Source organism: Sceloporus occidentalis, unplaced genomic scaffold, assembly GCF_023333645.1.
Source record: "Sceloporus occidentalis isolate IW3139 unplaced genomic scaffold, rSceOcc1.0.p SCAF_126, whole genome shotgun sequence".
Classification (NCBI taxonomy): domain Eukaryota; kingdom Metazoa; phylum Chordata; class Lepidosauria; order Squamata; family Phrynosomatidae; genus Sceloporus; species Sceloporus occidentalis.
Genome location: NW_028317106.1, coordinates 2,091,754 through 2,104,576, shown reverse-complemented (window position 1 = coordinate 2,104,576; position 12,823 = coordinate 2,091,754). Strand labels below are relative to the sequence as shown.

Below are 12,823 nucleotides of genomic sequence, written 5' to 3'. Positions count from 1 at the left end.
ACGGGACGATAAGGGCATCCATGCCCTGTGCTGCTGTTTGCATTATTATTTATTCATCTCTATATCGCCAACATATTCCACTGCACTGCACAATACAGAGTGACGCACTGTTTATATTTACAAAACTGCGGGCATGCAAAGGTCAATATTCGAGTCATTCATTTAAAAGGTGCCAACGCATTCTGGAACGCAGTCATTCCCTTTACATAGAGCATCATTTCGATCAATTGCCCCTAATGCTCTAATGGAAGTTGTAGCGGGAGAGACGTTTTGGGCAGATAGCATAGTGCAAAATGATCAAGTTACAGAAAAATAATGAAAAGACCTTCTGGCAAAAGAGACCTTCCCAATCGTTAACCATTTATGTGCTGTGTGACACATCATCACAAGGGGATTTTACACACGTTTTATTACCAATTGTCCGTGTCACCGAGCTCTACCCTGCATGCACGGATGATGCAAGATGCCGCCCCAGTGGTGGGGCTTTGACACCTCCAGCCAGACCCCACAGGAGCCCTGACAGAAGGGAGGGGACTCCGGCTCTGTCACCCACCCTGTCCATGTCACCATCGCATGCAAGATCCCTGCAGCAAACTGCATCCTCCATTCACTGACATTCCCTCTAACACAGGCTCTTACAGCCCACAAATCCCTCCATACATAATGCAGGCAGGCAGACATGGACATGCAACCTATGCAATACATTAAAAGGGCGCAAGACCCTCTGTGGCTCCCCAAGATCATTTAACCTGCATCATCCCAGTGAGCTGCAAACAGCAATGCTGACACATCTCTAGCATGTCTTCCACCCAAGCCCCTCATTGGTAAATACTGTGTACATCATATCTGCAATATCATGCATGCATCACAGCAGCTAGCAACACATGCATTACAATGCAACATGCCACAATTGAATGCCCCCACCGGCTTGCATCCTTCCAGGTAGTAGAGGGTGTAATACCACCAGCTGGGACGTACAGACCCCCACAATAAAGAATAAGCCCTAAAGGTGACAATAGCCAAAAGCCCCATCATACCCAGAGACCCCTTACCTTCCCACGGTCTGATTGGCCAGCTGCCTCATCCGATTGAATTGCTTCTTCATCTTTGCACCAGATCAAGACAAAATATTTTATAATATCTTCAGGATGTGTAGAGTAGCCACACAATAAATAAATAAATAAATAGACCCTCCCCCCGGGGTAGCAGAAGATTACATGCCCCCTGTTATAGAGGAGCTGCAGCACAGAGCATCTTCCAATGCAGAACTGTTGCCAGGATGCCCTTTAAATCCATGGGTGATGCTTTGGGGTGCCCTGGGTGCCCTCTCTGTAAAAACCACTGCCGTTTTATTGTTGCTCCTCTTTATTGCATGGTCCAGGCTCTGCCAGATCCACCCCTCCCTTTGTGGACCATCAGATCCGATCGGGAATCCTGGGCAGCAGCTCTCGCACTGCAGGCTGGACAGCAGACTCGGAGTGCGCAGGCGCGGCTTGCCGCGAGGTGTGCCGGGAGTTGTAGTTTTCATTCTGAGCCTTTGTAAGGGCTGGTTGGGGGTGCCCAGGGAAGGAGGGACAATGTAGGGCTAGTAGGTAGATAGGCATTATCTTTGGAGTAAGGAGAAAGAGAAGGATCTGCCAAAATGCAACAAGGGGTCAAATAATACAAAATATCAAAATAAATGGGGCTAGTTTCTTGCCCTTTCTCTGAATAAACTGTAAGTTCCCAATATTTTTTGGTTCCCATGGGGCACACACTTGCCACCTCCTCTTAATACACAGTTAAAAGGGCACAAACCTTACTCTCTGTCTGAAGATTTTGTGGGATGTTATTTGAGGGACAGGAGGAATGATTTCCTAAAGGTTTTGTGTGTTTTTCAACATTTTAATTTTTTGGAAAAAGCTTAAGGTTCACGGTCTAAATATTTTCAGGTTTTCTGCTAAATAGTCTCTCCCAGGTATCATCCAAAGCAGGCATCCAATACCACTTTTGTCAACGGGGATTTTCTTTGGGGGGCAGGAAGAATTATTTCCTAAAGGTTTTGTGTGTTTTTAAAATGTTTCTTTTTTTGGAAAAGGTCCGCAGTCTAAATTTTTCTGCTAAATAGTCTCTCCCAGGTATCTTCCAAAGCAGGCTTCTAATACCACTTTTTTCAAAGGGGATGTTATTTTGGGGGTAGGAAGAATGATTTCCTGTAGCATATATTTAATGCAAAAAGTAGCCATATGCGTTATGACGTTATCATATAACGGTGACATGCATATTTTATCCATCTCCCAAAATGAAAGGATCTCAGATTAGACAAGTTCAATGCTCATCTGTTATCTTCTTATCTCTTCAAATAGATGTTAGTCCTCTTTTGCAGGTCACGGGCTGTCCTTGGGTTTGTTGGCCCCAAAAGCCAGCATACAAATCTGAACTTTGTCAGTTTGCTGCATTTCAGTTCCAGAGCAGTGATGACCAGAACTAAGCATATCTTGATCTGAGGACGGGGGACTAACCAAATCGGGGAAAAAAGTAAGTAAAGAGGTTGGCTTTATAAATGCTTTCCTATTATGGATGACAAAAACTGTTGGAATCCAGGCAGTATCATGGTTTTGGTGTGATCTAGTAGTAATCAAAATTGTAGACATGTATTTATGATACCCTGTTTCACATTTAACATAGTCCTATATATAATATCACCTGAGACTCTTTGCTGGATACATAATCTGAAATAGTGTGCTCTATTTTGAGAAATGGTTAAATATATTTGATACCTTCTTTAATATATTTTTTGCATATTCTCCAGGTTGGGCATACCAGCTCAAATTGTAGGGTTAGAGGCAACCCTCTATGGCCAAATCTGATAAGGATATATTTGAGACAGAGCTGCAAGATATGAGCTCGACATCCAGAGAGGTCCTCGGTGGCCAGGAGAAGCATGAGCCCAACGTCCTGGAGAAGTTTGTCCAGCCTTGCTTGGTGGAGCTGCTTGGGAGCACCTTATTCTTCTCCATAGGATGTCTATCTGTGCTTATAAACCCAGAAGGGGCAGGACCCCTGATACCTGCACTTGCACACGGGCTCACGCTGGCATCGCTAATCTCTGTCCTCGGCAATGTAAGGTAAGGGGTGACATTTTTAATGATTTTTTAATAACCATATTTTTGCAATTGTTAAACTGTTTTACTGGTATTATGGTTGTTTAAGAAATATATGTAAGATTTTCAGCCTAATTATTATTATTACGAAATTTACGGCACATTTTAAATTAGCCTACTCTCCGGAAAAAAAGTTCTGTATCCAAAAGATTTGCGAGTTTACAAAGTAATCAAACAGCGAAGAAGGTCACGTGCATACTACAAAATGTTTTGGGACATCAAGAGTTCAAAGTACAAGAGGAAAAGTTATATAAATAGTAATTGATCATTAAAAGCTGTTGAACCATTTTGCAGAGGATAACCAAATATTGTCAGGAGTAGGTGGATATGGACCGTTTGTCAGGCTCTTCTTTTTTGCATGCTGATTACATTTATGATGGAATGGGAGTATTACCTATAGAATGTGTGCCTTTTCATTTGAGATTCAGATGACCACAACTAGTGCTATTGACTTTCCAGTGGTGGACATTTCAACCCGGCCGTTACTCTAGCCGTGGTAATCTCTGGCGGCCTGACTCCTATACTGATTTTACCCTACTGGATCTGCCAGCTGTCCGGAGGAATGCTAGGGGCCCTGCTGGCAAGAGTAAGCAGAACATCACATACATCTGAATGAACTAAGTAGTTAATAATGTTATTATACTAGAGCACTTGAAAAAGACCTAGCAAGACTCAAATGTTGCCATCATGGGTAGGAAACTTATGTCTGATGTAAAATCAGCAAAGACACAACTCTATTAAGCTCAACTTCTCCAGATTCCAAAAAATAATATCACCCTATTCTCCCATTTTTCACATCATTACTACCCTTGCTGTATCTAAGTCTTCTTAGTTTAGATCGTCAAATACCAAGGGCAGATAATGCCGTAATATTAACCCAGGACATTTAATTTTCTTCTTGTTTTCATTTTTCAGGGACTGGCAGACGAGGCTTTGTTTTTGAATCGGACGGGGGCGGCCTGTATTGTCGACAGTGGAACCTCTGTTGGGAAAGCAGTAGGAGTGGAAATAGTCCTGAGTTTTTTCTTGATCTTCACTGTGTTGATGGGAGCCTTGGGTGACCGATCCAAAACTCAACTTGCTCCGTACTCTGTGGCTTTCACTGTTGTGGCTGGAATTTTAACAGGGTGAGGACCTGAAGTTACTCTTTGCAACAAGAGCTTGTAACCCGGTGGTGCAAACAAGTTTTACTAATATGAGTCTACTGTGATCTATTCAATATTTATCATGGTCAGGTGCCTTGGGGTGCATCACAATTGGCCATATGAAAGCTACTCTATATACCAGGCTAACTAACACCTAATGCAACAGTGCCCTCTACTGATACTTCTAAGTGAAACCCTAAAACATCGCAGCAACTTGAAGGATACCTCTTGAGGCACACGTGCCTTGTAATTCTACTACACCTATCTCAAAGTGATGGTGGGTTGGGTCAAAACAAGAGTCAGTTCTTGGGTCCAGAGTGATGAGGTTGTTAATGTCATATTGATGGTAAGGAGAGGATGTGTTGTATTCTAAAGAGCGACGTTTTGTCTTGGTACTTTGCAGAGGTTCAATATCAGGCTCCTGTCTCAACCCAGCTCGAGCACTGGGCCCCGCCGTGGTCAGCGGTTACTGGGATTATCACTGGGTGTACTGGGTTGGCCCTATTGCCGGGGCCCTCATCGTGTCTATTATATACAGGTAGGAGATCTACACGTGAATATTTCTAAAGGCTTTTAACTTTGGAAAATGAAACATTATTGCTTTCAGTCCAGTATATATCTGCGTTTATGCGGACAGATAAAAACATTACCGGAGATCATAAAATCATATTGCGAAGAATAGTTATGAATCGTACTTTTACCGAGTAAAGCATATTGTTGTAAAATTACAATTGGATACAAAAATGTATATTTATTCGTTTTGTTTTTAGGTTTCTGTTGGCTGGAAGGTCTCATAGATTATTCTTCAAATAACCAATTTAGAATCAAATTAAAGGTCCACGTTTACTGATCTGTAAGCAGCAACCGTGGGTATTTTGCTCTGGAGAAGAGAAATTCACACCGGTCCTCACATCCTATGGATTTTACGACTTTATTTAAGTTTTAAGGTACTCGGACATCGATCCTCATTTCTATTTTAATCATTTAGCTTTTTTATCGACCAGTTCCCCTATTCCATATCGCTTGTACGCGGCATCTCCGGAAGTGATATTTTAAGAGCTCCGCTGTAATGAGTTACTTTCCTACACGACTCTTCCCTTGTGTTACAAAAACCAATTCCGAACATGTGATAAAGTAGGACGATTTTATTATTATTATGTAATAAATCCCACGCAGTATTGTCCGTCTGTCTTCTGTTCATTTTCAAATTGCTGCCATTATAAAAAAACGTCGTAAGAAGCATGCGGGGGAGGATTTATCACCGTGAGTCACTGGCAGGTAGACGGCAAAATCATGCTTACGGCTCAGTTTTCTGTCCTCTCTTTGCAAAGGGTACAAATGATGCAAGAATATTTATGTATGAAGTAATCTTCTGCAATCAGCTTGAAAGCTAATGTTTCCATTGACACATATATCCAACGACATTCTTAAAAATTAATGTCTCCTAAGAAAAAAGTTGCGGGTAAGAAACAAGCAACTGTTTTTTTTGATAAAAGAAAATCAATTAATCGCTCATGATTTTATTGTTGTTGTGCTGCACCCACCACCTCTGTGGGGAGGCTGCACCATGCACTTACAGCTTCTTTTATAAAAAAAAAAACAAAATCTTAATTACCTCTATGCCAGTGTGCAACGTGTGTGTATGTGTATGCAGTGTATTTTGTAGTATTACTTGTTTAAGGTGTGTATTGATGCCATGAGCACTATAATAGCTGCTGAAGCGCCACTTAATATGGACTCCATCCTTGGGACCAAAGAATTGTATTAACAACTAAAGCAATCTTGCTGTTTGGTTCATCTTCTACATATAATCTAAAGTGCTAACTGACTAACACCCACCACCCTGACCCCCAAACACACCATAACCCGGGGCCCATCCGTGCCCAACAGGAAATCAGCTATGATATCAAATCTATCACACTTACTCCTGCTGACATCATTGTGAAAGTCTGACTTCCAACCTCAAGATTAGATACTGTTACTCTGCCTGCATGAGGAGATCTTTGTAATAAAACTTTTTTTTATTGAAACAGTAACTGATCAATTAATTACAGGCTCTCTGAAGACCAAGCCTTTCAAGTGAAGGTACTGGTAATTGAGCTTATAGTAAGGGTTTTTCTGAAATAGTATCTTAAGCTCAAAGATACGGATAGACTGAAATAATTTTGAAATTTTTAGTTTTACTACGGAAGAATGATATGTCCCTCATTTATCATATAATGTATTAAATAGATTTTTTTTCTGATTTTTTGTATGAAATTGTGAGGCAGCAGCGCCTCTTACTGATGGAGTTGGTGTACTGCCGCCCTGCACAGTTTAACACCTCGTGGATTATTTACAAAGTTCCCTCACATTTTTAATAACATGTATTATTGTAAGTTGGTTATACTGTGGTCTTTGAGCTATTAGAGCTAGTAGTTAGTGTAAGATAGTGTTTATCTTAGTTAGTGTTCTGAAAAAAGACTGCAAGAAAGAAATGGCTTATATATATATATATAAAGAGCCCCTTCTTGTGTACACCATAGAAGCAGCTATCTTATGAGGATCTGCATGACTATTCCTCATTATTAGGTTCACGCAGTAAATTGATTAGATAATGCTGGCTCTGCCACAGGCTGCTTCCGTAAAGTTAAGGTTAGTTAACTTATAGCAAAAGATTTGATAACCCCCTTGAGATAATGCCAGGGATAGACTATACAATCACAAGAAATGGACCCTCTTCTCCTTCTATACCAGTATATGTGTGTTATTGTCAACTTGTACATTATCAAATTCAATGTCGCTCTTCATTTTCAATGCCCCCTTTTTTGCAGTAGCAGTATGGAATCTGCTGGCGTTCTGCAACTATATGTAATGGAACATAAACTATAATAATATGAGCATATTTAAAGACGCAGTCAAGTGACTTACAGTAGGTGGCAGCACCGGCAACCTTCTTGACTGTTTGCCCTACATACAGAACTGGATGAGAGTTCACAGCCGGGGAGGAGTCCCTCTGCACATAAATAGTCCAGAACCGAGAGAGAGAAGACACGGTATCCTCAGAGAACCATGCTGTCTACTCTCCTTCTAGGTGTACTCGTTATACTAGTCCTGTACATCTTGTCTACATGGAAAAAGAAGAAGCAGAATTTGCCACCAGGGCCGACTCCTTGGCCCGTTATCGGTAACATACCCCAGATCGACAGACTAGCTCCATATGACAGCTTGACAAAGGTACGTCGTGAGTCCAGAGAGGGAAAGAGTAGAACTCCTTAAAATGGGGGTTTGATGCGTGCGCCATAAAAGCCGAATGAAACCAGAGCAATTCCAGAGCAAAGTCTAAATACCGGACCATCTCTATAACTGACAATTGTTTGCTGCTTAAAATTACTTTTAGGCAATTATTTCTCTTAGAAATTCCTTTTTTATTCACGAATTTCAACAGTTTTTTTGCACACAGCAGTGACACGGGGGACAAAGTATCTACCTATAAAAAAGTCAAACTTTTGCACCTTTTTGTGTATAACAAGTACGCCTGGTACAAACGGTAAAAGTGAATTGAGCCGCAGAAACGTGTTTACCATCCGGGATCAAATTACTTTCCCAATGCAGACAAAGAGGTGCAAAAGCTCATCTAGATTTCATGAGATACAGCGGGGTAGTCTACATATAGATCGGGGTAGATTAAATGTACCATTCCACAAAAACCCCACTCTCTATACATGTGAAGTATTTTAATTTAGTATTCGGCATAACTGTATTATAAGAGGCGGTGTGAAAAGCGGGACCCCTCCAATTCATGTAGATTGAGGCCTTTCTTCCACCATCAAGACATCTTAAACGGACCGATTTGTCTTTTTAAATCTCAAAAACAACAGAAATTTTGAAGAAGCTTTTTTCGGTAATAGTTGTCTCGTTACTGATTATTCCCCTTCCCTTTGGGCAGCTGGGGGAGAAGTACGGGAATGTCTTTACGATCTATTTCGGCTGGAACCCAGTGGTGGTGCTGTACGGATACAGCACCCTGAGGGACGCCCTATTGGGGCAGGCAGACGATTTCAGCGGAAGGGCTATTGTGCCCGTCTTTGAAAGGATTGCAAACAGAAAAGGTACCGAAACCATTTTCTCTGTAAATTTACAGCTGTGAAGGACAGTAGCGGAAGAGAGGTGAACTTAGGAGTTAAAGTTCTTTCATGTTGGTTAAATGCTGCGATCAATGGAAGACGAGACTAAGCAACAAATTTAAAATACAGATATGTACTTTTTGCTTGATGAAGAGAAAGAACAGCTCTATATTTTGTGATCGCTTAATATTTTATTTAAAATAGGCACTTTTTCCCAAAATGTGGCTTGTGCATTCAATCCTGTTAGGACTGGTGTTCTCCAACGGCCCTCACTGGCAGCAGCAAAGACGGTTCTCCTTGGCCACCTTGCGTAATTTTGGGATGGGAAAGCGAAGCATCGAGGACCGCGTGACCGAGGAAGCCAAGTTCCTGCTGGATTTTTTTCAGGGAAAGCAAGGTAACTTACTGATTCCCCTTTGCAAAGTCTTGATGTGTAAATTAGGTAGAGTCTTTGCAATAACACCAGTTTTGGAAGAAGACATCGCTATTAATATATAACGTTTGTGGTTTTATTTCAGGGAAACCCTTCAATCCGGCACCAGAGATAACAGCCGCCGTTTCCAACGTTATCTGCTCTATCGTGTTCGGAGACCGCTTCGATACGGAAGACAAGACGTTTCAGACGCTCCACAAGATGATTAGTGAGAACATTGCCTTTCTGGGCAAACGTGGTTTCCAGGTGGGAGATTTTTGTAGCAGGTAGCCCTGTAGAAATCCAGTCCTCTGGGCCAAATATGTATATTTCTACTGACAACAATGTGTGTTGGTCTATAAAAAATACATTTTCCATTCCCAGTTTAAGTAGATTTATCCCAGAAAACTGGATAAGGAATAAGGCTTGCTTGGCAATCCAGCCCATTAGCAATCAGATTTTTATAACATAATAAGTAACTTATTAAATCACACACAGTCCTTTATATCCTTTGCCTAACCTTTGACAAGCATTGCAGAGTGAACCACACTATAATGTTTTTTTGTTTTGGAATAATAAATCATCACTTCTGGATGCAATTAGATGGTTTTGATACTGAATAAAGCATTTACAAATATTTTATTAAAAATAATACATTTATTGAAACCCTATCTATTACATTTCGCATCTCAGCTTGGAGACCTCATATCTTCTAAGTGTTCGTTATTTTTTTGTGTGTAAAAAATCATGTGCGTCTTCATGTTTTACTGTGTATATCGCGTGGATTCATTGTATACAGCGCTGTATGACGAGAAATCTCTGTTAAACATCAGCAGTCTGACCGATGTTGTGCAAATAAATATTAGAGGGTCTACAGCTGTGTCGGAGTGGCGTGATTGGGATTGAATCCACCGCCTCTTGCTTCTGCAGATGTACAACACATATCCAAACATCCTGAAGTGGCTTCCTGGGGAGCACAACAAGATCTTCGAAAACGCTTCCAAGCTGCAGGCATTTCTTGGTGGCCTTATAGAGAATCACACTCTCACGCGTGACCTCAACTGTCCTCGGGATTTTGTGGACTCGTTCCTTAACAAGATAGATGAGGTAATGTACATAACGCGCTCTCAGAGATACTGTAACAAGCATCAGGTGCTTATAAAATGCTTTTAGAATTAAACGTAGCACTAGAAACCTCACTTTCCACTACTACTAAAAAAGTCCCAGTCAACTCTTGAGATGCAACGGGTGGCGATTGACATGCGTCCTGTTAATTTCCTCTGTCTTCAGGAAGCCGGTAACCCAGATTCACACTTTACTATGGAAAGCCTGACATATACAACCTTTAATCTGTTCATTGCCGGGACGGAGACGACAGCGTCCACCATCCGTTGGGCACTGAGGTTTATGCTGAGGTATCCAGAGATTCAAAGTAAGCTGACGTTCCTTAATTACAATCACCAATGGCATCAATTTAAATCTCAGAATTGCGCTTTTCTTCATTTATCAGATTATAGCATTGCAATTGTGCCAAAGACATACAAAGAAACATTTCAATGGGAGGGTTGGCAAGGAATCAAGCGGGTCAGACCGTATGAGGATATATGTTGGCAACAAATACTGAGTATTTTAGCTCTAGAATAGTCGTAGAACCGTTCTTATCGAATATCTGCTTGTCTAGCCTTGTGACATTTTACTCTATGGTATCGTGCATCTCCTCCAACACTCAATCCGTCTCCTTGAACATTTTTCATCTTGTGATAGAGAAAATTCAGGATGAAATCGACAATGTTTTGGGGTCTGAAAAATGTCCATCTCTTGAGGACCGGGTCCGATTACCTTACACCGATGCTGTGATCCACGAGGTGCAAAGGTTTGCCAGCATTGTCCCCAATGGGCTCCCCCATGAGGCGCTGGAGGACATCAACTTCCAGGGCTACACCATACCCAAGGTATCAATACATATTTGTTTAGGTGTATCAATAAAAGGATACTTATTATTAGAACTGTAGTTAATTATGTCTACGGAAAAGAAATTGTTTTTTTAATTCAATAAATGGTCAACTCTGTGAAAACATCTGACTGTCTTCTCAATGCAGGGGACCCAAATCATCACCTTCCTACACTCCGCTCTGAACGACAAGAACTTTTGGGACAAACCAGAGGCGTTCAACCCTGAGAGATTCCTTCAAAAGGGCAAATTTGTAAAGAACGAGGCCCTCATACCATTTGGAGCAGGTAAAATCAGTCTAGATGCCCTATTGTTACATTATTGCATCATTTGCTCTGTTGTGGGTGTGTAGAGGGACTCGGTTCATACATGTAACCTAGGAGAGACAGCTGCAACATAAGACCTAAAGGACTATTTTAATTTTGGATGGTGTGTGTGTCACTAGCTAATTAAGTTAGAAACACATTTGCTCTCTACTATTTGTTTTAATTAACAGTTTAACATGTGCATTTACCTTCTTACAGGGAAACGGTCTTGCATTGGGGAAGCACTTGCAAAAACTGAAATCTTTATCTTTTTGGTGAGCATCCTGCAGAAATTCACCCTAAAACCTGTTCCAGGTGAAGATGGACCCATTGAGCTGATTGGAGGAGGGACACGGTCCCCAAAACCGTTCAATTTGTGTGCTGAATGGCGTGTCTGACGTCAGGGGTCATATGCCCAAATCCTACATTTTACAGCTCGGTACACTAAACATTTCTTCTCTTGGTACTTGTAATACAAGTATTTAAAAATATCGCACTATAAACCTCCAGGCACATTTTATTAGTACTTCATAAAAGGGAACACCAGTGGATTGATATCTGTCTATTATGCTTTTTTATTAAAGTCCATTTTACAAAGTGGCGTAGACTCTCATTATAAATTTTTTTTAAAGATACTTTTTTGTTACGTAAAGAGTACCTAGTAATGCAAGCTTAGTAGGTAGGTTGGACTTCATTGGGTGACACTAGCAAGCTGAAGACAGATGCCCTATACGTGAAGCCGTGTATCGCCAAAAATTAAGCGCATGCTGTGACTTTTATAGTGCCATGTGGCTAACGACCAGGACGTCGGACGCCATTTGTGGCATCTGTAATTATGCAATTACAGCGGACATTACGTCGCATCTGATATTGTTGGTGCAAATATTCCAATTTCCAGAAGGCTTCCAGGTTGCGAGGACACGCTTACATAGAAACACAGAACTTGACGGCAGATAAGAACCATCCGTCCCGTCTAATCTGATAGTTTTTACTGCTGTAAAGACTCAAATCTTAATCAGTCATTAAAGTCTATTCATTATTAGGGTTTCAGTTAAAGAATTAAGTATCTTATCATTAATTACATACTTAATGCTTTATTTAAAAAAAAACACCGGAGAGAATGATGGGAAATCGCCTTTAACTTTCTGCTCTACTACATACTGTGCGAACCCCAGTATATTTTATCTAACAGCCCCCAAAAAACTCAGAATCCTGCTCTAGGGTCACACCTCATATTATTCCAGCTATGGACAGGGGATAACCGTCCTGCCACCAAAATCCTGACCTTCGTTAGGAACAAAATGTTTCTTTCAGAAACACGAGTCAATCCTAATCAATATTTTATACAGTATTTTGTTTTTACACGAAGGCTGTCGTGGTGAGACAAAGCCGCGCTCTTGGTTTCCGGAAGACTTCTCAGGAGACGACACTACAGACGAGTACTACAGAGTACTCGACACAAAAGGCTGGCAGGTTTCCTTTAACAGCCTGCTGGTTGCCAGGCTATTAGAATGATTACAGCATGGGAGCTTGTTATAGAGGCATTAAGGTAGTCAGCATGCGTCTCCTTGGAGATAGTATAGCGCACACAGCAGGGTTCTTGGAATTAACTTGTTACAGTGGCCCAAGCTTTACTTGGACCCACTCAACTTAATGAGTAAGCCACAATGTAAGGGGTAAGTCGGGACCTCCGAACTAAACATGGAGACATCGTTTTACACTTAAAGTGGCCTTTGCGATAGGTGGACCGTTCCCCTTAAA

The 12,823-nt window shown here is 41.2% G+C and overlaps 1 protein-coding gene across 1 annotated transcript; it reads left to right on the top strand.

The window, feature by feature from the left end:
- Positions 1-2,835: 2,835 nt before the first annotated feature.
- LOC149281946 (cytochrome P450 2F3-like) lies at positions 2,836-11,460 on the top strand. The gene is made up of 14 exons (XM_089498838.1): positions 2,836-3,107; positions 3,603-3,729; positions 4,059-4,270; positions 4,692-4,826; positions 7,362-7,454; positions 7,731-7,749; positions 8,217-8,379; positions 8,642-8,791; positions 8,913-9,073; positions 9,737-9,913; positions 10,097-10,238; positions 10,571-10,758; positions 10,906-11,044; positions 11,282-11,460. Exons 1-14 carry the CDS (start codon positions 2,836-2,838, stop codon positions 11,458-11,460), a joined length of 2,157 nt encoding a protein of 718 aa, XP_089354964.1.
- Positions 11,461-12,823: the final 1,363 nt, after the last annotated feature.

Coding starts and splice junctions, on each gene's coding strand:
- LOC149281946 (XM_089498838.1), top strand. CDS start 2,836: ATGGCCAAATCTGATAAGGATATATTTGAGACAGAGCTGCAAGATATG. Junction 4,271..4,691: donor GTGGCTGGAATTTTAACAGG/GTGAGGACCTGA, acceptor GGTACTTTGCAG/AGGTTCAATATCAGGCTCCT. Junction 9,914..10,096: donor TCCTTAACAAGATAGATGAG/GTAATGTACATA, acceptor CTCTGTCTTCAG/GAAGCCGGTAACCCAGATTC.